At 40.0% G+C, this 25,249-nt stretch overlaps 1 protein-coding gene across 1 annotated transcript; it reads left to right on the top strand.

Moving 5' to 3' along the window:
• Positions 1-216: 216 nt before the first annotated feature.
• Positions 217-22,108, top strand: supt16h (SPT16 homolog, facilitates chromatin remodeling subunit). The gene is made up of 24 exons (XM_061710027.1): positions 217-541; positions 3,321-3,413; positions 3,654-3,824; positions 5,297-5,449; positions 5,554-5,700; positions 5,832-5,983; positions 9,493-9,665; positions 10,654-10,744; positions 10,825-10,898; positions 11,082-11,194; positions 12,281-12,346; positions 13,194-13,292; positions 13,668-13,783; positions 14,604-14,757; positions 14,887-15,014; positions 15,126-15,388; positions 15,478-15,596; positions 17,397-17,635; positions 18,326-18,401; positions 18,511-18,680; positions 18,774-18,903; positions 18,994-19,120; positions 19,240-19,320; positions 21,291-22,108. The coding sequence occupies exons 1-24, from the start codon at positions 476-478 to the stop codon at positions 21,389-21,391; spliced, it is 3,102 nt and encodes a 1,033-aa protein (XP_061566011.1). The 5' UTR covers positions 217-475; the 3' UTR covers positions 21,392-22,108.
• Positions 22,109-25,249: the final 3,141 nt, after the last annotated feature.

The following is a 25,249-nucleotide window of genomic DNA, read 5'->3' as shown; positions in this document are numbered from 1 at the left end:
AAGAAAATAAAAGCAACTCAGTTTCATCTCACTTTTTTTTTTGCTAGTAACATTTCACTCAGGAATAATCATAATAATACAACTTGGATATAAAGTGATGACTATTATAAAACATAATTCGGTGTGTAAGCACTTGAAGGGGGAGGGAGTGGAAGAAAAAGCATCGGAAGGGAAAGGGGGAGGGGGTGAGAGTTAATTATTACAGTTTGGCGTGGTGTGTGTGGACAACAAGAGGAGAAATAGAGTTATTAATCCCCGTGTGTGAGGATCTTGACTTGGTTTGGTTCAGGTTTGTGTTTATAGGTTGTAGTGAAGGCCTGAGCGGCAGCATCTCCATCCCCAGCAGGCGTGTTGTTAGTTGACACTCTTCATCCTCACCCTCCTCTTCATCTTCCTCTTCATCCTCCTCCTCCTCCTCCTCCTCGGTGCCGGCCCCGCTGAGCCGCCGCCGCTGAGTTCCCCGCGCAGGCTCGCCATGGCGGTCAACCTGGACAAGGACGCGTACTACCGCCGCATCAAGAGGCTGTACGGCAATTGGAAGGTGAGGGGGCCGCTGCGCCAGAAATGGATGTTTAAAAGTTTGCCAGATGCTGCTGTGGCTGTGTGGCTCAGTGGCTCAGTGGCTGTGTGGTGCCCGCTAGCTGCTAGCATGGTAACTCCCTCTGAGCTCACTTCACTAGGGTGTTTTAATAACCCCGGGGGTGCTGGGGGGATAAAGGGGCAGGGGGAATGATCAGGGAGTATCGTCGTGGAGGACAGGTAGCAGGGTGATAATCTAACTGCAGGATCAGACACTTTAGTCTGCTGGTAGCCACATGCTAGATAGCATGCTACCTAGCATGTGGCTACCAGCAGCATCTGCAACATGTGCAGCAGCAGCAGCTCCTCATGCTGCTGCTGCTGCTGCACAACTACCTGGGTACTTTTGAGTTGAGTTTTCTGCTTCTTTTGAGCCTCCAAAAAGTGTCCTGTTACACATCAGCTCTGCTTTTATGTGTGTGTTACTACAGAGTAGGGTTCAGCAGCGCAGGAGCCAAAAAAAGCTCCAAAACCTCTAAACTGCATAAAAATGTGTTTTATTTTATATGAAAAAACAAAATGCTTGGATTTAAAGTTTAAAGTGCTTTAATAGCATTGAACTTTCATGACTGTACAGACAACCAACCATACTAGCAACTGAAATATCCTCCTATGCTACGTATGTCCACATCAGCCCAGATGTAAAATATAGCCTACAGGTGAAGAATATGGTGTAAAAATTATTTTTTTTCAATAATTCAACTAGAATATGGTGTAAAAGTTAATTTATTTCAATAATTCAACTAGAATATGGTGTAAAGGTTCATTTATTTCAATAATTCAACTAGAATATGGTGTAAAAGTTAATGAAAATACGGTACAAATCGTGTCCCGTATTAGTTCAATACCGGACGCAACATTTTTTTCTCAAATAAAGGACAATTCCGTATTTTACGGGACGGGTGGCATCCCTACTAGCAACTGAAATATCCTCCTATGATATGTATGTCCACATCAGCCCAGATGTATAATATAGCCTACAGGTGAAGAATATGGTGTAAAAGTTAATTTATTTCAATAATTCAACTTAAAAGGTGAAACTAATATATTACCTAAATATCTCACTTTGAATGTAGTGGAGAAATAATATATTTGTTTCCCCTTTAGTTACATTTACTACGAATGACGTTTTGCAATATATTCAAATTTTCCGACCTTCATCTGTATATTATGACATCAATAAATAAGAGCATAATATATGTCCGTATTGGTTCAATATGGAAGGCAAATTTTTATTCCCAATTCCCAACCCTTACCTGGAGGCGAAGCCCGAGTCCTCCCCGCTGTCTGGCACAAACAAAGATCTGGGCACAGACGCAGCAGGTCCTGTTGTCCCGCCACAAAGATTTTGCCGGCCTTAATGTTTCCTGTGTTTTATTTTGTTCATTATTGTTAAATTTAGTGTTGATGTGTGTGTGTGACAGACGTGTGTATGGGGCGTTAATGAAAATACGGGGACGCAACATTTTTTTCTCAAATAATGGACAATTCCGTATTTTACGGGACGGGTGGCAACCCTACTACAGAGGCATCCTTTAAACCACTTTGATTGGACCTGTTTGCACAGATAGGCTCCACTATGATGTGGCATCAGGTATAAGTAGGGGTGGGACGATACGGGTAACTCACGATTCAATACTGTGGCGATATGTGGCCCACGATAACGATAATATCACGATACACGATATCTACGATATTTGATATATTGTAAGACATTTCATCAACGATATATCACAATATACGTGACTGAAAAAGAAAAAATACCCATAAAAAGAAAAACGTCTGTAGCCAAAACTTCATACAATGTACAAAGAAAGTGTATTTGTATAGAGCCTCACAGTTTCTGAAATACTCAGACCAGCCCATCTGGCACCAACAACCATGCCACGTTCAAAGTCACTTAAATCATCTTTTTCCCCCATTCTGAGCTCGGTTGGATCTGCAGCAGATCCTCTTGACCATGTCTACAAGCTTAAATGTATTGGGTTGCTGCCATGTGATTGGCTGATTAGAAATCAGAATTAGGTTTATTTGGCCAAGTCAGGTCAAACAAGACAGGGAATTTGACTCGGTTATTTTCGCTCACTGTACAGTAAATAGGCAAATGACAGCTCTTATTAACATGTATATTTTTTTTTGTGCAGCAGTATGAGGTAGACTTGGTGATTGAAAGGTGCATTGTTACAGCATATGATTGTGGTTATTATTATTATTGCACAGTGACTGATTACTCTGAGACTCTATAAGTGATGAGAGTTCATCAGAACAACATCTTGGGGGAAGAAACTGTCTCTGAGTCTGGAGGTTTTGGCTACAGAGCTCTGTAGCGCCGTCCAGAGGGCAGGAGTTCAATCAGACTGTGTCCCGGGTGTGAGGGGTCTGCAGAGATGCTACCTGCCCTTTTCCTGGTCCTGGACCGGTACAGGTCCTGGACAGATGGGAGGTTAGTCCCAGTTATCCTCTCCGCAGACCTGATCGTCCGTTGCAGTCTGTGCCTGTCTAGTTTGGTGGCCGATCCGACCAAAGTGGTGCATTTAGTGGCCTTGGATGAAAGAGAAGCACAGCAATCCAAACCTCCCCCTTTTTACTATTTAATTAAAAACACTGTCGGTGTATTGTGGCAAATGACAGAAAGCACACAAAGTTGAACAGAGCTGAAGAAATTAGTATAGTCAATCGACTGAAATGATTTTATAAGTTTGTGTACCATGCCTAACATAACCATCATTTGTAATTCACAGAAAGGAGAAGATGAGTTTGGTAAAATTGATGCCATGGTGGTGTCGGTGGGAGTGGATGAGGAGATCGTTTACGCTAAATCTACAGCCATACAGGTAATTGCTCGCATTGTTGGATCACTGTTGCCATTAAGTAGGTCTGATGTTTCAGTCCTGTACGATTATGATTTGGTTAAAATCAAATTATTACGCTAACTTAATATTCTGCATTCAATTATACCTAAATAGAACAGTTTGCATATTTTTTTCCTCTTAATTAAAGGTGCTCTCTTTTGATTGTACATGTTCCCTCTTGAGATTATTCATTTCCATACATGTGTTGCATCTTCTCCTCAGACCTGGCTGTTCGGCTACGAGTTGACAGACACCATCATGGTGTTTTGCGAAACAAAAATCCTCTTCCTGGCCAGCAAGAAGAAAGTAGATTTTCTAAAGCAGGTGGCTATAACTAAGGGGAATGAGAACGCCAACGGTGTGCCGCCCATCACTCTACTCACCAGAGAAAAGGTAATGGATGTCTGCAGTTATCTTCATAAGGGCTTTTGTTAATCAGTGATGGATATGTCTAGAAGAGGAACTGGTATTTTTGTCAAGTTTATCAGAAGATTTGAGGTTTGTGGTGTGATTTGAAGTAAAGGTTTATATGCCTACAGGTCTTGTTTTTGTTATAGTGGTTGTTCTCCTTTAGTAGAAGCCTTTGCAGTGGCTTATAAGTCGGACATTTAGTAGATTTCTGTGTTCAGTAGGGATGGGCGGTATGGACTAAAAAATGTATCACGATAATTTCTGGCATTTATCCCAATAACGATAAAACATTACGATAAAAAAAATACCAATTCAACTCCACCTTTTTAACTATAAATCTATCACCACATTCAGTCTTTGGAGCCAAAACACTGCTCTAAAAGATACTAAATACTACTAAACTACACCAATTAAATGAGTTACACCTGTACTGCAAAACTGTAATGACTCAGATCCGCCATGTTTGTTACACAAAAACCTAATTTTTCTTTCTTTCTTTCTTTCTTTCTTTCTTTCTTTCTTTCTTTCTTTCTGGCTCATTTCTTTCTTTCTTTTTTCTTTCTTTCTTTCTTTCTTTCTTTCTTTCTTTCTTTCTTTCTTTCTGGCTCATTTCTTTCTTTCTGGCTCATTTCTTTCTTTCTTTTTTCTTTCTTTCTTTCTTTCTTTTTTCTTTCTTTCTTTCTTTCTTTTTTCTTTCTTTCTTTCTTTCTTTCTTTTCTTTCTTTTTTATTTCTGGCTCATTTCTTTCTTTCTTTCTGGCTCATTTCTTTCTTTTTTATTTCTGGCTCATTTCTTTCTTTCTTTCTTTATTTCTTTCTTTCTGGCTCATTTCTTTCTTTCTTTCTGGCTCATTTCTTTCTTTTTTATTTCTGGCTCATTTCTTTCTTTCTTTCTTTATTTCTTTCTTTCTGGCTCATTTCTTTCTTTCTTTCTGGCTCATTTCTTTCTTTCTTTCTTTCTTTTTTCTTTTCTGGCTCATTTCTTTCTTTCTTTTTTTCTTTCTGGCTCATTTCTTTCTTTCTTTTTTCTTTCTGGCTCATTTCTTTTCTTTTTTCTTTCTTTCTGGCTCATATCCTTTCTTTCTTTCTGGCTCATATCCTTTCTTTCTTTCTGGCTCATATCTTTCTTTTTTCTTTCTTTCTGGCTCATTTCTTTTCTTTTTTCTTTCTTTTCTGGCTCATTTCCTTCCTTCCTTCCTTCCTTCCTTCCTTCCTTCCTTCTTTTCTTCCTTCCTTCCTTCCTTCACGTACGTTGTGCGTGGATTTAACGCAGAACCATAAATCAGCTTTACACAAAAACATCATCAACGGGAATTTATCGTTTTTACTGTGAGATGACAAATTCTTACCGTGGGGAATTTTTTTGACGGTATATCGTGAACGGTAAAATATTGCCCATTCCTAGTGTTCAGTTAAGCACATTTTCTTTGAGAGACTTTCTGTCACATCTTTCAGAATGAAAGCAACAAGGGCAACTTTGACAAGATGATCGAGGCGATCAGGGGCAGCAAAGAGGGGAAGACGGTGGGAGTGTTCAGCAAAGACAAGTTCCCCGGAGAGTACATGAAGGGCTGGAATGACACTCTTGCCGCGGAGGGATTGGAGAAAGTAAGATGCAATTCAGCATGTCGGATCTAACTGCGTTCATTAAGCTATGAGTTGATGTTTCGAGCCGGACTTGGAGACGTGAACAAAGCTCTCGTGTTGCGCAGGTGGATATCAGCGCTGTCGTCGCCTACACAATGGCGGTGAAGGAGGACGGAGAGCTCGGCCTGATGAAGAAGGCAGCGGCCATAACCAGTGAAGTTTACTCCAAGTTCTTCAAGGAGAGGGTCATGGAGATCGTTGATGCAGATGAGGTGATGAGAATGGCCGTTGGATTTATTTATTCATTTATTTTTTCACAGTACAGTATCTAAAGCTGCACGACATTCCCTTTGGGGAGGATTATTCTGCTCTGTAACCCTGCTTGTTTTGGTTTCCTCAACAGAAAGTGCGTCACAGTAAACTGGCTGAGTCGGTGGAGAAGGCCATCGAGGAGAAGAAGTATCTGGGTGGTGCAGATCCCTCCACCGTGGAGATGTGTTACCCTCCCATCATCCAGAGTGGGGGCAACTACAGCCTCAAATTCAGCGTAGTCAGGTACTTCACCTGCTCTCTGAGAATCTCAGCAGCTTCTGCTGCCGATTAGCAGAAACACCAGGGATGTCCACGTTACCATGGGAACTGTGTTGTAAATGACAGCTTCCCTTCCTAGGCGTGGTACAAAAAACTTTACTCTTTTCAAATGGTCTCTTTTCTTGTTAAAAGAGACCGAAACAGATAAAGAACATTTATTTTTATGTTAAAGTTGCTGCTCTATGCCGCCGCGCAAACTCCTCGGCGGCAGACCCTGCGCCCTTGCGCGGAGGAAGCACATACACAATGAATGGGAAAGCTGGCGGCGGCTGCCGCTGTGCGCCCTATGTGAAAAAGGCTTAAGACTGGTGATACAGCACTGGTAGCTTCATCGTTTCCCTCTTTAAGTTGTGTATTTAGGCCACGTTTACACGTAGCCGGGTATTTACAAAAACTGATATTTTCCCCTCTACGTTTTCAAAAATATCCTCGTTTACACGGACCCGCATGAAAACGCTGTTAACGTCATGCCAGCCAATCAGAATCCTGGAAAAAACATCAACAAATGACACGTGTAACTTCCAGTTAAGGCTGATTTATGGTTCCGCATTACACAAACGCAGAGCCTACGGCGTAGGGTACGCGGCGACGTGCACCGTACGGCGCGCATCGCCGCGTACCCTACGCCGTAGGCTCTGCGTCGATTTAACGCGGGACCATAATTCAGGCTTTACTTCCAAGACGGAATGAGATCTTTCGTTTGGAGTGACAGAGAATTGGAGTTACTTTTAAGTGTGACTTTAGAATATAAAACTAAAATATTGACGGTGGCCAAACTAATTGTAAACACAGGTCGCACACATGACGCTGGTGAGTTTCTGGTGCATAATGTGACGTTCAGAAGCTTAAATCTCTGTTTTCCTCTGTTTAGACGCAAACGTGAAAACTGAGTTTTTGAAAATCTCCACTTTGGCCGGAGTTTTCAGAAATGATCGTTTTTGGGGGCTTTGAGCTGCGTTTTCGTGTAAACGAACGGCCAAAACGCATGAAAACGCCTCAGTTTCTGCCAACAACTTTCACGATCCCCTGACACATATCTTAAGGTCCCTTTTGTGCGAACTTATACACGTACAAACGTATAAATGTTCTCAATTTATGATAATAGACAAAAGTAAAACCTCACAGTTAATAAACTGGATCAATACATTTTCTCACAAGTAAGTTGTGAGAAGAGCTTTCACAACTAGAGTTTGTTTTAAAGCCATGATTCTCAACTGGTGGGTCGTTGTTAGGTTCATACACTTAACATTCGTATCATCAAACTTTCTGGAGACAAAAGAGACACAACACAGTTAAGCATCTTTTTGACGTGCGCAAGGAGAGCAGTCGAGACGTGTAAAATCTCAAACCTACTCTAATTCGTCTCTGCTGCTTCCTTGGCTTTTATTCACTCTGGGTGTGCCCTAGGTTACAAAGCTGACTGCGCCCCTAAAGGGAGTGGTCGCAGTCAGTGGACAGGTATAGATTGTTCTTGTTTGTTGGCAACAAGAAGTTTCCTCTTCTCTGCAGATTTCTGCTTTATGCTGATAATCAGGAAACTTCTTGTGCAGCACTTTTTAATCACTTCACACAGCATTGTTTTATCAGTGTGTCACAGGCGTAAGCAAATTATCATACGTTCTGTTAATAGCGAGCATGATGACTTACTACAATAATTCCAACAGTCGGGACCCAAAATTGGGTTGTGGAGCTGTTTCATTGGGGGGCCTTTGCCTCAGGTAAAACTACATATTATTGAGCCTTTTTAGAATTACTTCTTAGTTGTTGCACTTTTTAATTTAATGTTTATGACAGAACGTACTGTTAAACTGAGGTTTAAACTTTATCATCTTTTCATTAAATAAATCTGAGAACTTGAAAATGATCTTCAATTTGGGTCTCAGCTTGTCATCAGGGATGACGGTTGGTCCCGAAGCCGGACCAGTTGAGAAACACTGTTCTAAAGGATTGAAAAACCTTGACGGTTTGATGTTTTGGGAATTATGCACACTGAAATGGGAGAGTTCAATACAATCTGACAACGACCTCCCCTGCTCAAGCTTGCTGCATATTCATGAATGTCCTGCTGGCTCTCTGGTGTGTTGAGACGGTTGTTTTGGAGGAAATATCATTAACAGTTTGTGTCTAAGTGATCAGTTGAGTCGAGCTCTTGTAGCACCCTGTAATGTCATCAGAATTTCTGTTCAGTATTGCTGTTTTATAAATAATTCATTTTTCTAGGGCTGTCAAAGTTAATGCATTTATTTAAAATAATATTCACCTTTTCCTTGTACAGCGTGCCGCCATGTTTACGTTTACATGATATCAGCATTGGCTGTGGCTGCCAGCGTTTGTAACATATCTGATTCTAGATGTTTTGTTGGAGAAATTAGACACTAGGTTAGTATAAATTGCAGATTACGTCCTTAGCTTTGTATTATGACCATGACTGATGACGTTATGATGGTCAGTCATTGGCTGGGCTAGCTGTCAATCAAAAGCGTATCCCTCATATTAGGAAAATAAAGGATTCCTTTATCTAAATTCAGTTAATGTAGTACAACAACAACAAAAATGAACCCTTCTCGGAGTTGTGATGGATGTGAAATTAAATTATACAAACCAAAGCGGGGTAAAAAAAAATTCTATTTAAAGACTTCTTAAAAATGGGAGATGGTAAATTGGAGAGGTTATGTTTGTGACATATAATATAACAGCCATTTGCTTAAAGCAAGGATAATTGTCTGCTCCTGCATTGTTGCAACTTAAAAAATATAAAAAAAAACAAACTCAACAAATTATTTGTGTGATCAATTGAATAAGATTTTTATATAACGTCTAATTCAGTTGTCTCTAAGTGCTTTCCAGATAGCGAGAGCATGACCCCCGAACAATTATTAATCACGAGTTAACTATGAAACTCTTTCGATTAAATGCAGTTAAAAAATTTAATTGATTAACAGTCCTAATTTCTGCTGACGGTTATCATATGATCAGATTCTCATACCTGCCCAGGCCCGGACAAAAGTTGTTTCTATTAATTTTCGTTAGCGTTCGATTAACACAATTTTTTTGTGTTTATCTGCTCATCAATGCAAAACCGAATTTTCTTTTTCAGTGAGAGACTTAAAACTCTGACGTCAGAAATGCAATATAACCAAACTCATATTTTTAACTGCTTGCAATTTGCATGTTTCGCCACTAGATGGTGCTAAAGCCCAAACACTGAGCCAGTGAAGGATTTAACTCCCTGACAGGACTTTTGTAGTTTCACTCTCGAGAAAATGAGTCCATACATTTATCCAAACCTTGAATAGTTCAGAAACAGCTTTGTGATGAGATTTGAACAGCTGAATTTGTTGATATCAGGACACGTCCACCTTTGCAGGCGGACAGATCTGAACATGTCTGCCAGCTGAGTGGATATAGTTTTATATTCAGACTTAGAGAGTTCTGCTCAGTCATAAATAACCCTTGTTTCATCTGTGTCCTAGCGATAAAAATCACATGCACTTTGGCGCCATCACATGTGCAATGGGGATCCGCTACAAGTCGTACTGCTCCAACTTGGTGCGCACCCTCATGGTGGACCCGTCTCAGGAGATGCAGGACAACTACAACTTCTTACTGCAGGTGGAGGAGGAGCTGCTCAAGGAGCTCAAGCACGGTGAGGGAAGGAGCGAGGCTTTCTGAAACTACCAGAGTTTATGGAAACCTTTTTATTGGGATCAATGAAGTATTAGCTTTATGATCAGAGATACATGATTTGATTTAAGGAGAAACCAACAGTTTTAAAAAAGCAGGTATACCGAGAATCACACATCTAACAGACCCAGAGAGTTTTTGAGAGTAAAAATTAGACAATTAGACCAAAACGACTCGGTTGTGGTACTTGATCTAACCTCTTTAAGTTGTCATTCAGCCGTCTCATGATATGGTTGGATTAGTTTTCTTTTACCTCTCCAACAGAAAACTCAAAAGTTAACCCCTGAATTTTAATTTGTAGTAACAATTTGTGAGATTATTAATGGAAAATAATGAATTACATTTTTACACAGTCATAATAGCCTGTGATGGGTTTTAAACGAGTCTGCGAAAGGACATGTTTGGTATATACTGTATTTTCTGGACTATAAGCCGCTACTTTTTTCATAGGTTTTCAACCATGCAGTTTATACAAAGGTGCAGCTATTCTGTGGATTTTTCTTCCACCGCTCGGGGCGCTCTAACCGGAATTAGAATCAAAACTAAGACAAAATAAATGCAAAGAAGAATACGCTACTTCTTCTTTAGCAGATAGAAGTAGAAGCAGATTTCAAACAGATAAATAGATAAATAAATACCAGTTATTTTTTCTTGGTTCTGTCCCGTTTTAATCAGCAAAGTTGCTGCCGTGTTAAAAGACACTGTTAGGAAAGGATCTATTTAGGTACAAACATGTACATCATTTACAGTTCAAAATCCTTCTAAACATGTAGTAAATATCTAATCTAACAACATAAATGTACGGCTTGCATATCTTTTTTTTTTTTTTTTAAATAGAGCGAATGCGGGTTATATGCAGGTGTGGCTTATAGTCCAGAAAATACCGTGTATATATTCTAAATATTTTGAATACTGGAGTTGAGATTTAAGTTTGCTTTTCTCCTTCACAGGTGTCAAAATCTCCGACGCCTACAACGCAGTTCTAGACTTTGTGAAGAAGGAGAAGCCTGACCTGGTGGCGAAGCTGACGAAAAACCTGGGGTAGGCGCGCACACACCAGCCGTCATCTTCTCTGCTCACGCAGATTTGCTCCAGCGCTCAGATCTCCACTTTCTTTGTAGCTTCGCCATGGGAATTGAATTCAGAGAAGGCTCCTTGGTGTTGAACGCAAAAAACCAGTACAAACTGAAAAAAGGTGAGCTCGACCTCTTTGCTGCTCTATTTATAAACTAACAATAGAGCTTGTTTTATGTTGCGTTCATATGAAGTGTAATTAAACTGTGGATAGAGGAGATAACCAACCATGTCTGACAAGCAGTTAACAGTTCCTGCTATGTCTCTATTTGTTATTGATAACCGGTGTTTGTGTCTCCACCAGGGATGGTGTTGAGTATAAGTTTGGGTCTTTCTGAACTTGTAAATAAAGAGGCAAAGAAGGAGGAACAGAAGAAATATGCCTTGTTTATCGGCGACTCCATTCAGATTAACGAGGTAAGCCTGTCTATGACTAAACTTACCTGCACACTTCATCTCTAAAGTCCCACAATTCACATTTTCATGAACAAAGACTCATTACACGAACTAATCCTAAAGTAATGAACCTTTGACAATCAGTATGACGTGCTTTAATGGCGCCAACTCAACACCAACTGTTTTGCGAATCAAAATTCCAAGTCTGAGAATCAAAATCCAGAATCTGTAACCAGGAAATGAACATCTCTAACGGAGAGTGTAATCGCCTTTCTGTTACTTTTCTTTGTCGCCAAAAGAGGCAGCACGGTGTCAGTCTGCGGTAGCGAGGCGGGGCATAGCCGAGATGTAGTAGCTCATTTCTGCTGAGTGACTCGGCACCGTGCGTGGACGGACGTAAGATTCGTTGTAGATCCTCGACTGACCGATACAGGCTGGCTCCAAAAGTGAGTCAATCTCCACCGACCTCCATGTTAAGATGTCCAACTTTAGAGCAGAAATAAACACATTTACAGCCTGTTTTTAAGAAAACTCAAACAATTTGGTCATTTGATATCCATGACAACTCTGAGAGGGTTGAATTTTTATTTTGTTTGTTTTGTTCAACGGTAGAAGAATTTATATAACTCATTACCAGCTCATCCGTGATCGTGATCGTCATGCTGCCCAACTTAGCGAATCATACGATTGTTTGTATTAATCCAGCATCAACTTTACGCAACTGTAATTTTTGATTTCCCCGTCGAGTCAGCATTTTAAAACCGTATATTCAGTCTTTACTGATATCATATATATATATATATATATTGGTAAAATCAAATAACTTTCATGAAAGAATAGGAAATAAAACTCCTGTCAGGCGTTTCCCCCAGTCAGGAAAAACTCAACTCTTTCCTAAGATGATGAGGCGACGACATTTAAAGCTTCAATGTTCAGGGTTCCATTCAGACGTGTTGCTTTTGTATTCTGCTTGGACCCAAATTATTTTTTATTTAATTACAGTTGTCTTTCATATCAGGATGCATTTTGCTTGTTTAAGGGATTTTGACGGTGAAACAGTGTTTAGTTTGATTTGACGTTAACAACCTGAACTGTGTTGATTGACAGGAAGAGATCGCCACAGTTCTCACAGCAGCTAAGAAGAAGATAAAGAATGTGGGGATCTTCTTGAAGGTAGGTGTCTCCTGCTCAACTGAAGCTGATTTAATTGAGATGATTCTGTGTTAAACTGTGTTATAAGTGGCCACGGCGAGCAGCATTTTTTTTTTTGTTTCACACAAATACAAGGATGAAAAAAAAAAACGAAGAAAAAATTCACATAAGGAAAATATATTTTTAAAAAAAACACAAGAAGAAATATGTGTGATGAGTGGTTAGAAGCCTAGGCTTGTATGAAAACCACACCCAAACAATATACTCAAGTTAAGATATTACAAGTATAAAAATCACAATTACATATTAAATGCACAAACTGAACATTTCCTGTAAAGGAAAAAGTGAAGAAAAAATATATATTTTTTTAATATGTGAATATTATTCTAAATCAAATGATTTAGAGAGCAGACCATTCTTAAGTTTCTTTTTGTACATGGACAGTTACAAAGATGAATCAATTAAATGTACATAATTGTTCCAGATGATAACTGCATGGTATTTAATAGAAAACTGTTCTATACAATGGAAGATTAAGTTTTTAAAGTGAGTTATTAAAAAAAAGTATCTAAAACCAGGAGGTAAATCATCAGTCTTATGATTCACTTCAAAGACAAATGTACAGATTTGAAGAATGTTGATGTCTTGGATAGTCAATAATTGCAATTTAAAGAAGAGAGGTGCACTTGAAACATCAACTTTGGAAAAAGTTGCTAATCCAACAAAACGTTTCTGCAACAATAATATTTTCAGCAAATTAGATGGAAAGGTACTTGCCCACACTATATTACAGTATGTTAACTTGTTGTACAGTATGTAACAGTATGTTAATACAGCGTTTGACCTGGGGATATGTTGGTTTTGTCAGAATGACGACGAGGAGGACGAGGATGAGGACGGGGACGATGCCGAGGAGCTGCTGGGGAAGGGAGCGCGGAGCGCGGCGCTGCTGGCCGACAGAACCAGAGTAAGTGTGACGCCCACACGCGTCGTCACGCATGTGACTGGTGAAAATGCTTTCTGCTGCTTTGCTGAATTGTCTAACTAAGAGTGTGAATGTCTCTGTGCTCTATCAGCTACTCGGGAAGGTAAGTATTGATTGCTTTTCTTAAAATATAATCGCCCCAAATGACGCTGTTGTAAACCTGCTGATGCGCGAGAGTTTTCATCATAGTCTGTGATTCGCAATGTTTTTTGCTCCTTTTTAATTTCTCGTCACCATCAAAAGCTGTAACACATTTGTTTTTCTGCATGTATGTCGTGCTTTTCATCTCAGACAAATCTTTGGTTTTGGTATTTCTGTCTGGCCACTCAGCCGTGTCTCTTTCAAAACTGAATGCAGAATGAAATGACGGCAGAGGAGAAGAGGCGGGCGCACCAGAAGGAGTTGGCCAATCACCTGAACGAAGAAGCCAAACGCCGACTGACGGAGCAGAAAGGGGAGCAGCAGATACAGAAGTGAGTTGTCGGCTAAAAGGTTTTTGTTATATAAATACAAAAACTCAGTGAAAGTGAGGTGTGTTTAATGAAATCTGTTCGTCTGACTTCCATCTGCCGGTCTGATGGTGGCCCAAAGTAAGGCACAGCTAGAGGGAAGGGGAGGGGGGAATTGAGAACTTACCGTATTGGCCCGAATATAAGACGGTGTTTTTTGCATTGAAATAAGACGGAAAAAGTCGGGGTCTAGACGTTATACCCATTCACACCGCTAGATGGCGCCAGATATCTTTAAAGCGAATGCTGAACTTAACTCCCCAAGCCAAAGCGAACTCCTGTCACGAAGAAGAAAAATAAAAAATAGCACTAAGAAAGAGAAGAAAATAAGAGAAGAAATAACAGAAAATGGAGAAACGAGAAAAGTGGGTGGAAGATCGGCAGGTTAACCGGCAGCTGAGAAGTTATGATGCAAACTTCAAGATGATGATTTGAATGAGGCAAAATAACATGCTTTTTCTCTTGAATATATTGTTATAATCATTTGTTTCAGATGTACTGTAATTATTTTCTGTATGAAAATTGAATTTGATGTTCAAAAAGTCTTGTTTTTTCTTTTAACCTTGTCTGCACACAAAAAAGTATTTTTTCAAACTTGAGTCTTGAAAAAGAGGGGGTTGTCTTATAATCAGGGTCGTCTTATATTCGGGCCAATACGGTATAATAAAAGGAAAGAAGAAAATGCGAGAATGTGAAACATACCAAATTAAAAAGCAAATTGAAGGGGAAAAGGAAACAAAAAAAAATCTGTTTTTGAGCTGAGTCTGCTCCTTTCTCGCCTCAGAGCCAGGAAATCCAACGTGTCCTATAAGAACGTGTCTCAGATGCCCAGAGAGAGGGACATCAGAGACATGAAGATCTTCATCGACAAGAAGCACGAGACGGTCATCATGCCCGTCTTTGGTATCGCCACACCATTCCACATCGCCACCATCAAGGTACGCCACGCGCTATGTTTTATGCTGCCTGCTAATCTTATAAGGGATGGCTAAACATTTTTCCCTCCCCCCATTTGAGCTTTCATACTGACCGGTACTTATTACATTTGGATCTCCTTTGCTGTGTAGAACATTAGTATGTCCGTAGAAGGAGATTACACCTACCTGAGGATCAACTTCTACGTGCCCGGCAGCTCTCTGGGACGGCAGGAGGGAAATATTTTCCCCAATCCTGACGCTACATTTGTCAAAGAAATGTGAGTATTTCCAACATCTCCAGCTGTAAAAGGCATTCACACACTCATCAAACCCTGACTTTCCATCTCAATAACAATAACATCTTCCGTGATATTTTCGACTCCCTTCAGCACGTACCGAGCGTCCAACCTGAAGGCCCCCGGCGACACCTCTGTTCCCTCCACCAACCTGCAGAACGCCTTCCGCATCATCAAGGAGGTGCAGAAGCGCTACAAGACGCGAGAAGCCGAGGAGAAGGAGAAGGAGGGCATCGTCAAGCAGGACTCGCTGGTCATCAACCTGAACCGCAGCAACCCCAAGCTCAAAGACCTGTACATCAGACCCAACATCGCACAGAAGAGGATGCAGGGCTCGCTAGAGGCCCACACCAATGGTGAGGGCGGCGCGGTGGCGAAGCGGCGACACGTGGAGATGAGTAGGAGTTGGGGAGTGTAATGAAACGTCCCGTTTGTCCGTCCGCAGGTTTCCGCTTCACGTCAGTTCGCGGTGATAAAGTGGACATTCTGTACAACAATATTAAGCACGCCGTTTTCCAGCCATGCGACGGTGAGATGATCATTGTCCTGCACTTCCACCTCAAGGTATGCTCCAATGTTCACCTATTTATTTATGCTACAAATAAGAGTTGTTTCGTGGAGCCGAGCTGGAAAACACATTGTTCAGCAAACGTGTGTTTGTGTGTGTGTTTGTGAACCCAAAGTGAGAGGGACAAACTGCTGTAATATGTGTAATACTTGAGTCTCCTGCACATCCAGCTGCGTTGTGCCGCTCTCTCCCAAACATTAATCTCAGCAGTTTCTGCCGCCGATTAGCAGAAACCCCAGGGATGTCCACGTTACCATGGGAACTGTGTTGTAAATGACAGCTTCCCTTCCTAGGCGTGGTACAAAAAACTTTACTCTTTTCAAATGGTCTCTTTTTGTTGTTAAAAGAGACCGGAACAGATAAAGAACATTTATTTTTATGTAAAAGTTGCTGCTTTTGTGATCTAGAAATTGCGTGTGCTAATCTGTTGTAATGTGACTGAATCAAAAACATTATGCTTTCATTGGTTTTTATTATTTCTTGAAATGTAAAGGGTTTGTTGTTAAAACCCCTGTTTGTTTGAATCCCCAGAACTTATTGAGAATGTGGAGTTGATGCATAAACCAGTGTTTTTGCAGCCCAGAGGACTGATAAACAAGGGAAACTGGTGCTATAAAAAAACAAACAAAGGCCGGGGAGTTCTGGTGATTTCAAAGTAGATCCAAATACAGGGTTTCCGCTGGGTTTTAAAAAGTATTAAAAAGTGATCAAGGAAAATTGCCAAATTTAAGGCCATTAAAGGTGTTAAATTCACTGTCAGAGGTATTATTTTTTTTAAAATTGGTATTATTTTTTACCTTTTACATTTTAATCAGTCTATTTTATTGTCATTCACAAAGTGAAATAAATGTGAAACATCTGGTCAACATCAATGAGTCTATAAATCTGTTCTGTATAGTGTTCTATAGTTCAAAATCTGTATTAATGTTAAAAGGTCCGTGATTAACACTTAATGTTGTGACAGTTTTAAAAAAAAATCTGAAGGTAGTGAAAAAGGTATTAAATTGGTATTAAATTTAACATAAGGATTGCTGTATAAACCCTGAAATAACTTATGATTGAATCATTATCACTGCATGTTGGGATGGAAAGTGATGCTACCATAAACACGAGGCGTCTGTCCAGGATGATGAACCACGAGTGAACATTTACCGTATTTTCCGGACTATAAGTCGCTCCAGAGTACAAGTCACACCAGCCATAAAATGCATAATAAAGAAGGAAAAAACATATATATGTTGCATTTTTGGGTGAAATTTATTTTATGAAATCCAACACCAAGAACAGACATGTCATCTTCAAAGACAATTTAAAAGGAAAATAGAATAGAGGCAACAACAGGCTGAATAATTGTACGGTATGCTTACGTTACATAACACAACTGATAATATGTTAACGTACCAGGAGGAGGGAAGAGGAAATCAAAGTACAGACCTCATCAAATATGTGACGTAAACTTCAAGAAGATGATTAAGCTGATTTTACAAGTTGTACAGTCATGGGGTGTGTGACTTTGCTGCGTCATCTTGTCCCTGTTCAGATATATTACATGAAGTAATGACACCATACTTTTTTTTTTTTTCTGTTGTTGGGTTGCATAGAAATTCGTATTTCTACCTTTAAACCTGATGAGGAACAGATAACCAGAGTTTTTCTTTTCATTTATTTAGTTTAATCTTGGTGTGTAAAACCTCAGAACTGGAAGTCTGTGTTTTTTTTTTAATATATATTTTACATGACGACATGCCTGAATGTGATCTTGGATCTTGAACCTTAATGTTTTTTTTCCCCTCCAGAATGCCATTATGTTCGGTAAGAGACGCCACACGGATGTGCAGTTTTACACGGAGGTGGGCGAGATCACCACAGACTTGGGCAAACACCAACACATGCACGACCGCGACGACCTGTACGCCGAGCAGATGGAGCGCGAGATGAGGCACAAGCTCAAGTCCGCCTTCAAGAACTTCATCGAGAAGGTGGAGACGCTGACGAAAGAGGAGCTGGAGTTCGAGGTTCCCTTCAGAGACCTGGGGTGAGTGAGGGAGGGAGTGAGGGAGGGCATCGATGCATCGCACCTCACTGTAGGAATGTGTAATAGTAGTGTAATTTCTTTTTTTTTTTAACTTTATTTTAAAGAATTATCACAAAATAGTATACAGGAACAGTATACAAATAAAATACAGAACATGTGCCAGGGGTGATGTTTGTTATTCAAGAAGATTGAACATATAACACAAGTCTACAGTTTTAATAGCCTTTTCATTTGTTGATTTAGTGATTCATTTCAAGTAAAGTTCAATTTCTTTCTGGAAAACATTAAAGCAAGGGGTTTTCCTTGAAAATTTACATTTATGAATATGAAATTTGGCAAGAAATAAAAACAGATTTATCAAAAAGTAAAATTTTCCTTCTTTCTTAGGGAAACAATGGAAACCAAAAACAACATTTTCCCAATGTAAATTAAAAACTATAGCAAAAGAGTCAATAATACATTTGCTAATATCTGCCCATAGTTTTTTCGAATGAGAGCAAAGCCAGAATAAATGAACTGTTTCTGGATGAAAATTACAGAAGGAACAATTTGTATTAATGTCCTTTTTAAATTTCCGCATGTAATGGCTAGCAGGATAATATTTATGTGTGATTTTGTAAGAGACCTCCTTAACCTTATTTGTGATTAAAAATAGTAGTGTAATAACACAGAGTTTGTGTGTGTGTTTAGCTTCCAGGGCGCCCCCTACAGGAGTACCTGTCTGTTACAACCCACGTCCAGTTCTCTGGTCAATGTTACAGAATGGGTGAGTAATCACACTTTAATGATGCATTAATACAAGTTATCATCACATTCGTCCCCTGTGGGTTTAGTTCGTCACTCTCTCTGTGTTTGCAATCGTCTCTTATCTCCAGCCGCCGTTCGTGGTGACTCTGGACGAGGTGGAGCTGGTCCACTTCGAGCGCGTGCAGTTCCACCTGAAAAACTTCGACGTGGTCATCGTGTACAAGGACTACAACAAGAAGGTGACCATGATCAACGCCGTGCCCGTCAACTCCCTGGACCCCATCAAGGAGTGGCTCAAGTAAGGCGCGCTTCGCCGCCGACGCCACAAGACGCAACAAATGCGGACGGAATCTCACGGCGATCGCTCTGCTCTGGTTTCTGTCTCCCTCAGCTCGTGTGACATCAAGTACACCGAGGGCGTCCAGTCGCTGAACTGGACCAAGATCATGAAGACCATCGTCGACGATCCAGAAGGCTTCTTCGAGCAGGGAGGCTGGTCCTTCTTGGACCCGGATAGCGAGGTGTGTTCAGCACGCAAAAGCCTCATTACTGCTTTATTTTTCCAAGATATTCTTACAGAAATATTTATATTTGTGCCGTTTTTGTTTTAGGGAAGTAATGCAGAGGAAGATTCGGAGTCAGAAATGGAGGATGAGACGTTTAACCCATCTGCTGATGAAGAGGAAGAGGAGGAGGAAGACAGTGATGAGGATTACAGCTCAGAGACGGAGGACTCCAGTAAGAAAAGTGGAACATGAACTTGGAGAATTAGTTGCCAGCTGTGTAGATGCAACTGTTTGATAAACAAAACAACTGAGAGCTGCTGACTTTACCTTCTGTTGTCATTCTTCCATTAGATGTGGAGTACAGTGAATCAATGGGCAGCGAGGAGGAGAGTGGAAAAGACTGGGACGAGCTGGAGGAGGAAGCCAGGAAAGGTTTGTGTGTGCAGATTGTCTACATGTGGCCCAAAGTGAGAGGGACAAACTGCTGTAATATGTGTAATACTTGAGTCTCCTGCACATCCAGCTGCGTTGTGCCGCTCTCTCCGAAACATTAATCTCAGCAGTTTCTGCCTCCGATTAGCAGAAACACCAGGGATGTCCACGTTACCATGGGAACTGTGTTGTAAATGACAGCTTCCCTTCCTAGGCGTGGTACAAAAAACTTTACTCTTTTCAAATGGTCTCTTTTCTTGTTAAAAGAGACCGGAACAGATAAAGAACATTTATTTTTATGTAAAAGTTGCTGCTTTTGTGATCTAGAAATTGCGTGTGCTAATCTGTTAATGTGACTGAATCAAAAACATTATGCTGTCATGGGTTTTTATTATTTCTTGAAATGTAAAGGGTTTGTTGTTAAAACCCCTGTTTGTTTGAATCCCCAGAACTTATTGAGAATGTGGAGTTGATGCATAAACCAGTGTTTTTGCAGCCCAGAGGACTGATAAACAAGGGAAACTGGTGCTATAAAAAAACAAACACCGGGGAGTTCTGGTGGTTTCACCAGCGCATCGTAAAGTAGATCCAAATAACTTCTGATTGAATCATTATCACTGCATGTTGGGATGGAAAGTGATGCTACCATAAACACGAGGCGTCTGTCCAGGATGATGAACCACGAGTGAACATTTACCGTATTTTCCGGATTATAAGTTGCATTTTTGGAGGAAATTTATTTTATAAAATCCAACACCAAGAGCACACATATTATCTTGAAAGGCAATTTAAAATAAAAATAGAATAGAGGCAACAACAGGCTGAATAACTGTACGGTATGCTTACGTTACATGACACAACTGAGTGCCTGGTATGTTTACATAACATATTAAGAGTTATTCATAAATAACATGCTAAGAAGTTTACCAAACCATTCGTGTCACTCCAAATAACTTAAATCCAATGAAATCTTCATCCTCTGTGTCACTTTTAAACAACTCCACTAACTCCGGAGGTAGAAGATGCAGCGCTTCCTCTTCTACGTCGCTTACGTCAGACTCATCGTTAGTTGCAGTTCGCCCTATTGAGGTTTAGTGGGAAAATAACATGTGCAATGATATACCGGTAATAATGTGTTTCACATATAACTCGCTCCAGAGTAATAAGTCGCAACCCGGCCAAACTATGAAAATAAACTGACTTGTAGTCTGGAAAATACAGTACCGGAGATGCCGGGCGCTCTGGTTTCTCTGTCGTTTGGACCTGCAGGTCTTGTGTTCCTTTAGTACCCAGCAGCAAGGTCGCCGCCTGAAGCCTGAGTTATGGTTCTGCGTCAAATCAACGCCGTGCACACGCCGTCACCGTGACGCCGTCATGAATCCTACGGACTTCTCCGTCACTCCATTTGGCCGCGGTGCAGTACCCCCCGTGACCGCTAATTCGCGATCCTTTCCTGAATGGTTTATCCGACTTTTTCCGGTCACAGTGAATCAAAGAGATAAGGATAACTATTGTGCAAAAAAACTAAAGAAATCACACATACACGAAGAAAAGAGCGTTGAAAGTTCACGACTGCTTCAAACCGGAAACGCGTTGCTACCAAGCGAACCAATCACAGCCCTCTTGTCTGCGTTTGGTCTGTAGTTACAATTTTCGGGAGGTGCACGTCAGTGACGGCGTGTGGTCTGCGTCAACGCGTATCCTATTTCGTAGGCACGGCGTCGTTTTGACGCAGAACCATAACTCAGCCTTAAGGCATTCAGAATGCAAAACATTTTTATTCCCTGCTCATGGAAATCAGATTAGTTCGTCAAGTCTTGTCTTGAGACGTGCTGTTACTATTATTTGCAGGTGATTTTGGGGGTTTTCGCCCAACGTGACTCGCTGTGCTTCGCTCAAACATCGGTGTTTCTCAGTGTTCATTCTTCACGAGGTGCAGCAGCTCATCTGTTTCACTTCTCTCCCTCCAGCTGACAGAGAGAGCCACTACGAGGATGAGGACACCTCCAACAGGAAGAGGAAGACTATTCGGCCACCAGCTCCACCTAGCAAGAAGAAGCGACGGCACTAAACTCCTCCTACACGCACACACAAACACACACACATACTGCCAAACCTAGTTTCCCCTCCACATTTCCTTTGCCCCCCATCTGGCTCTTCTGAGACCCATCCTCACGCAGACACACGTTCAGACAAACCTGTATATAGACGTAGGAGCCCACTTTTTGTGTTGGTCAGTAAAGTGTCATGTCGCGATGGTGAAACAACCAGCAGGATAGTCGCACTTCATTCACCGTTTCCATTCCTCCGTCGCCCGTCTATCATCAGTTTGTGTGTGTGCATGTGTGTGGAAAAGGGTTTTTATTGCAAGCATTGTTTATTTTCTGTTTGGAAAAAGAGTTTTCTTAATTAATGGATGATAAAACATGACTTGACTTGATCCTCAGCCAAGTTTTTTATATAAAAACTGAAAAAAAAAAAGTTTGATTTCCCTCAGCTCTCCTGTTCTTCACCTGTTCATCTACATTTTACTTCCGGATCCTGTTTTTTCTTCAGTGTTTGTTAAATTGTTGTAACAAAATGGAGTGCGCTTTTTTTTCTTTTCTTTCTTTCTTTTTTCTTTTTTTTTTAAATGGGGTTTGTAAACTTGTGCATACATGCGCACACACACACCACCTCCTCACTTGTGTCTTTTCCCCTTTTTGTTCTCAAGAGTAGATATGATGTACTGTTAATTCTGATGATCTTGTTTTTTTTGTAATAAAATTAAAAGGAGCTGTAGTTTTCAGTGGACTCTTTGGTTTTTAAAGAAATGTATTTAAAGTATTAATGGCATCACCTTTGCTCTGGTGTGAACTCTCAGTGACGCATCGCTGCAATAATCTGTTTTATATTGTGTCAATCTTTTCTAAGTGATAAAATCTATGAGTTACACAACTTATGTTTTTATTGATCAACACATTTAAATGTCGCTGTTCACGGCGCTGAACTCCCACTTGTTTCCTGGCCTCTATTTTTAAATGAATGTTGCTGAATGAGACGATGATTGATCTGTTATCTTTTAAAAAAAGAAAGGGTCCCGGGCTAAACCTCATACTAGTTTATCATTCGGAGGAAATCCTTAAAATCTTATATCTAAATTAGATTAATTTTATAACTTATGTACTTGTATCACTTGTATTTTTTGGATTGCCAATCAAAAGAAAACGTAGCCAATGCTGTCAGAGCATCTTAAAGGGCTCTGAGAATGATCTCTAGAAGTAAAATGATCTAAAATGTCCTCATTTGCTGTATTTTGTGCTATTGGCATTAATGATGACGTTTAAAAAAAAAAAAAAAAAAATGAAATCCACTTTTCCTATTTTCATAAATGTTTTGTAGAAAATGTCCAGTGTAGGTTTTTTGTGTTCAGGGATGAACTGGGTCACAGGCTTCCATCAGAACCAGATGGATGAAAGTCAGCCTGGAGCCAATGAACTAAACATGTTCCTCGCCAGCAGACGGGCCGCTCATCCTCCCTTCACCCGCAGCTTCCCCGTCACCTCAGCGGTCTTATCTTGCACCTCTGTCGTGGATCTTAGTGCTACAGTCTGCTCCGTCCTTGTAGACATCAGTGTTGCATGACATGTCCAGGTGAACTCAAGTATTTAAACTCTACACCATCTGCTTCTTCTCCCATGGTGGAAATGGAAAGCACTGGATTCATGTCGGGGTATTATATAAAGATGCTGAGCTGTTTGTTTCTTAAAAAACTACTGTATTTATATTATAAAAAAGCGGGTATAGAAAATGGATGGATGGATTTATATTATATATAAATACAGGACTGTCTCAGAAAATTTGAATATTGTGATAGTTCTTTATTTTCTGTAATGCAATTTAAAAAAACAATGTCATACATTCTGGATTCATTACAAATCAACTGAAATATTGCAAGCCTTTTATTATTTTAATATTGCTGATTATGGTTTACAGTTTAAGATTAAGATTCCCAGAATATTCTAATTTTTTGAGATAGGATATTTTAGTTTTCTTAAACTGTAAGCCATGATCAGCAATATTAAAATAATAAAAGGCTTGCAATATTTCAGTTGATTTGTAATGAATCCAGAATGTATGACATTTTTGTAATTGCATTACAGAAAATCACAATATTCTAATTTTCTGAGACAGTCCTGTATATTGTTTATACAGTATATAAACATATAAATGGAGATTATAAATATTCAGAAAAAATGAAATAGTCTTATTACTAATAGAAGCAAATACATTATTTTATGTCCTTGTTGATATAAATATATTGAGGTTTGACCTCGGGTTCTCAATGGTATTAAGGTCTGGGGAGGTTCCTGGCCACGGAAATATTGATGTTTTGTTCCCCGAGTCATCACTTACGTCTCATGTCAAGGTGCTCCATCATGCTGTAAAGGGCTTTGTTCATCACCACACTGTTCTTGGATGGTTGGCAGAACTTAAGAGATGTTTTGGTGCCGTTCTTATCTCCAGATGCCCCAAACGGTCAGAAAGGGGATTCATCAGAGAAAAAGAGAAAAGCAATCAAATCTCTGCACCTTTTGCAGAACATCATTCCGTCCCTGGTGTTTCTCCTAGAGTGAAGTGGCTTCTTTGCTGCCCTTCTCGACGTCAGGACATCCTCCAAACACACACCTGCCTGCTGCCTCCCAGAGCAAGCGCTGCGCTGTAGTTGAATCCCCTTAAGGAGACGTCTCGGTGCTTGCTGGACTTTCTTGGGCACCCTGAATCCCTGCTCACAACAACTGAACCTCTCTCCTTGATACTCCTGGTTGTGGGTTTAGCTGCAGTCTAATAGCAGCAATATTCTTGCCTGTGAAGCCCTTTTTGTGCTCATCTGCTTTTTGCTTTTCTTTTTTTGGTTCACATTAAACTAAATTATAAAAATAAATAAGTTGAATGACTTTATTACTTTTTGACGATGTCCATTCGTCTTTGTAATTCTGTCACTTCTTGTTTCCATAAAGTAGGTTTTAATCAGGAGGGGTTCTCACACAAGATGGGTAATAAAACTGTTTTACTTTATCTCAGTCACCGTTGTGGACGGCTGGAATATAATACACCAGAAATCCTTCATATCACATATACTAATTTCCTTTTGGAGGACTATCTGCAGCTGTACTTCTGCTCCTGAAAACAGCTCATCCCTGTCTTTTTTCTTTTTCAAACTGCATCATTTTATCTTTAAACACATCTTTTGTTAAGGCTTCATTGATTTGTTTTAGAAGTTAATATATAGAAAATAGTTTTTTTTTTTTTTTTTTTTTTTTTTTTATGATTTTTTTATTGGAAATAGTTTCACATTGTACAACAGTAGTAAAGCAAAATAACTGGGAATACTTCCATCCATTCATTTTTCCCAGCTTTTTATATCCCTCCCACATTCCCATCCCCAACCCAGCACTTACAACAGACCCAGAGACAAGAAAAAACAACCAAATACAATATAAAGAAAGAAAAAAAAGAGAAAAAAAGGGAAAAGAATAAATAAATAAAAATAATAATAATGATGCTACTCATTTTATTTTTAATGCTAGCAGTCTGACTGTGAGCCTACAGATGATCAAAGGCCTTGCTGGGAAATATCAGAGATTTTGTCAGACTTCATAGACATTCGTGGGTTAGCGGCCCATTTTATAGCACATCAGATCCTGGGGGGAAAATCCAGGGCCATGCTTCCCAAGAAAATTCCTCCCCTTCCCTAATGAACATATTAAGAAAAAAAAAAAAAAAAACAGTAAGACTAACCCCCCCTTCCTTTTTCCCCTTTTTCTTTAAATGTCTTTTTGTTGTTTTATAGTAGGAGCCCCGACAAGCGTTGGCAAAACAAAACATGAGAAAAGAGAAAAAAAAAAAAAAAATTAAAAACCCAAAGGAGAAAAAAAAAAAACACAGA

Source organism: Cololabis saira, chromosome 20 (genome assembly GCF_033807715.1).
Source record: "Cololabis saira isolate AMF1-May2022 chromosome 20, fColSai1.1, whole genome shotgun sequence".
NCBI classification, from domain to species: Eukaryota; Metazoa; Chordata; class Actinopteri; order Beloniformes; family Belonidae; genus Cololabis; species Cololabis saira.
Note: the sequence above shows the minus strand (reverse complement) of the source record. Positions and strands in the feature narration are given on the sequence as shown.

Coding starts and splice junctions, on each gene's coding strand:
- supt16h (XM_061710027.1), top strand. CDS start 476: ATGGCGGTCAACCTGGACAAGGACGCGTACTACCGCCGCATCAAGAGG. Junction 542..3,320: donor GGCTGTACGGCAATTGGAAG/GTGAGGGGGCCG, acceptor TGTAATTCACAG/AAAGGAGAAGATGAGTTTGG. Junction 13,784..14,603: donor GGGGAGCAGCAGATACAGAA/GTGAGTTGTCGG, acceptor TTCTCGCCTCAG/AGCCAGGAAATCCAACGTGT.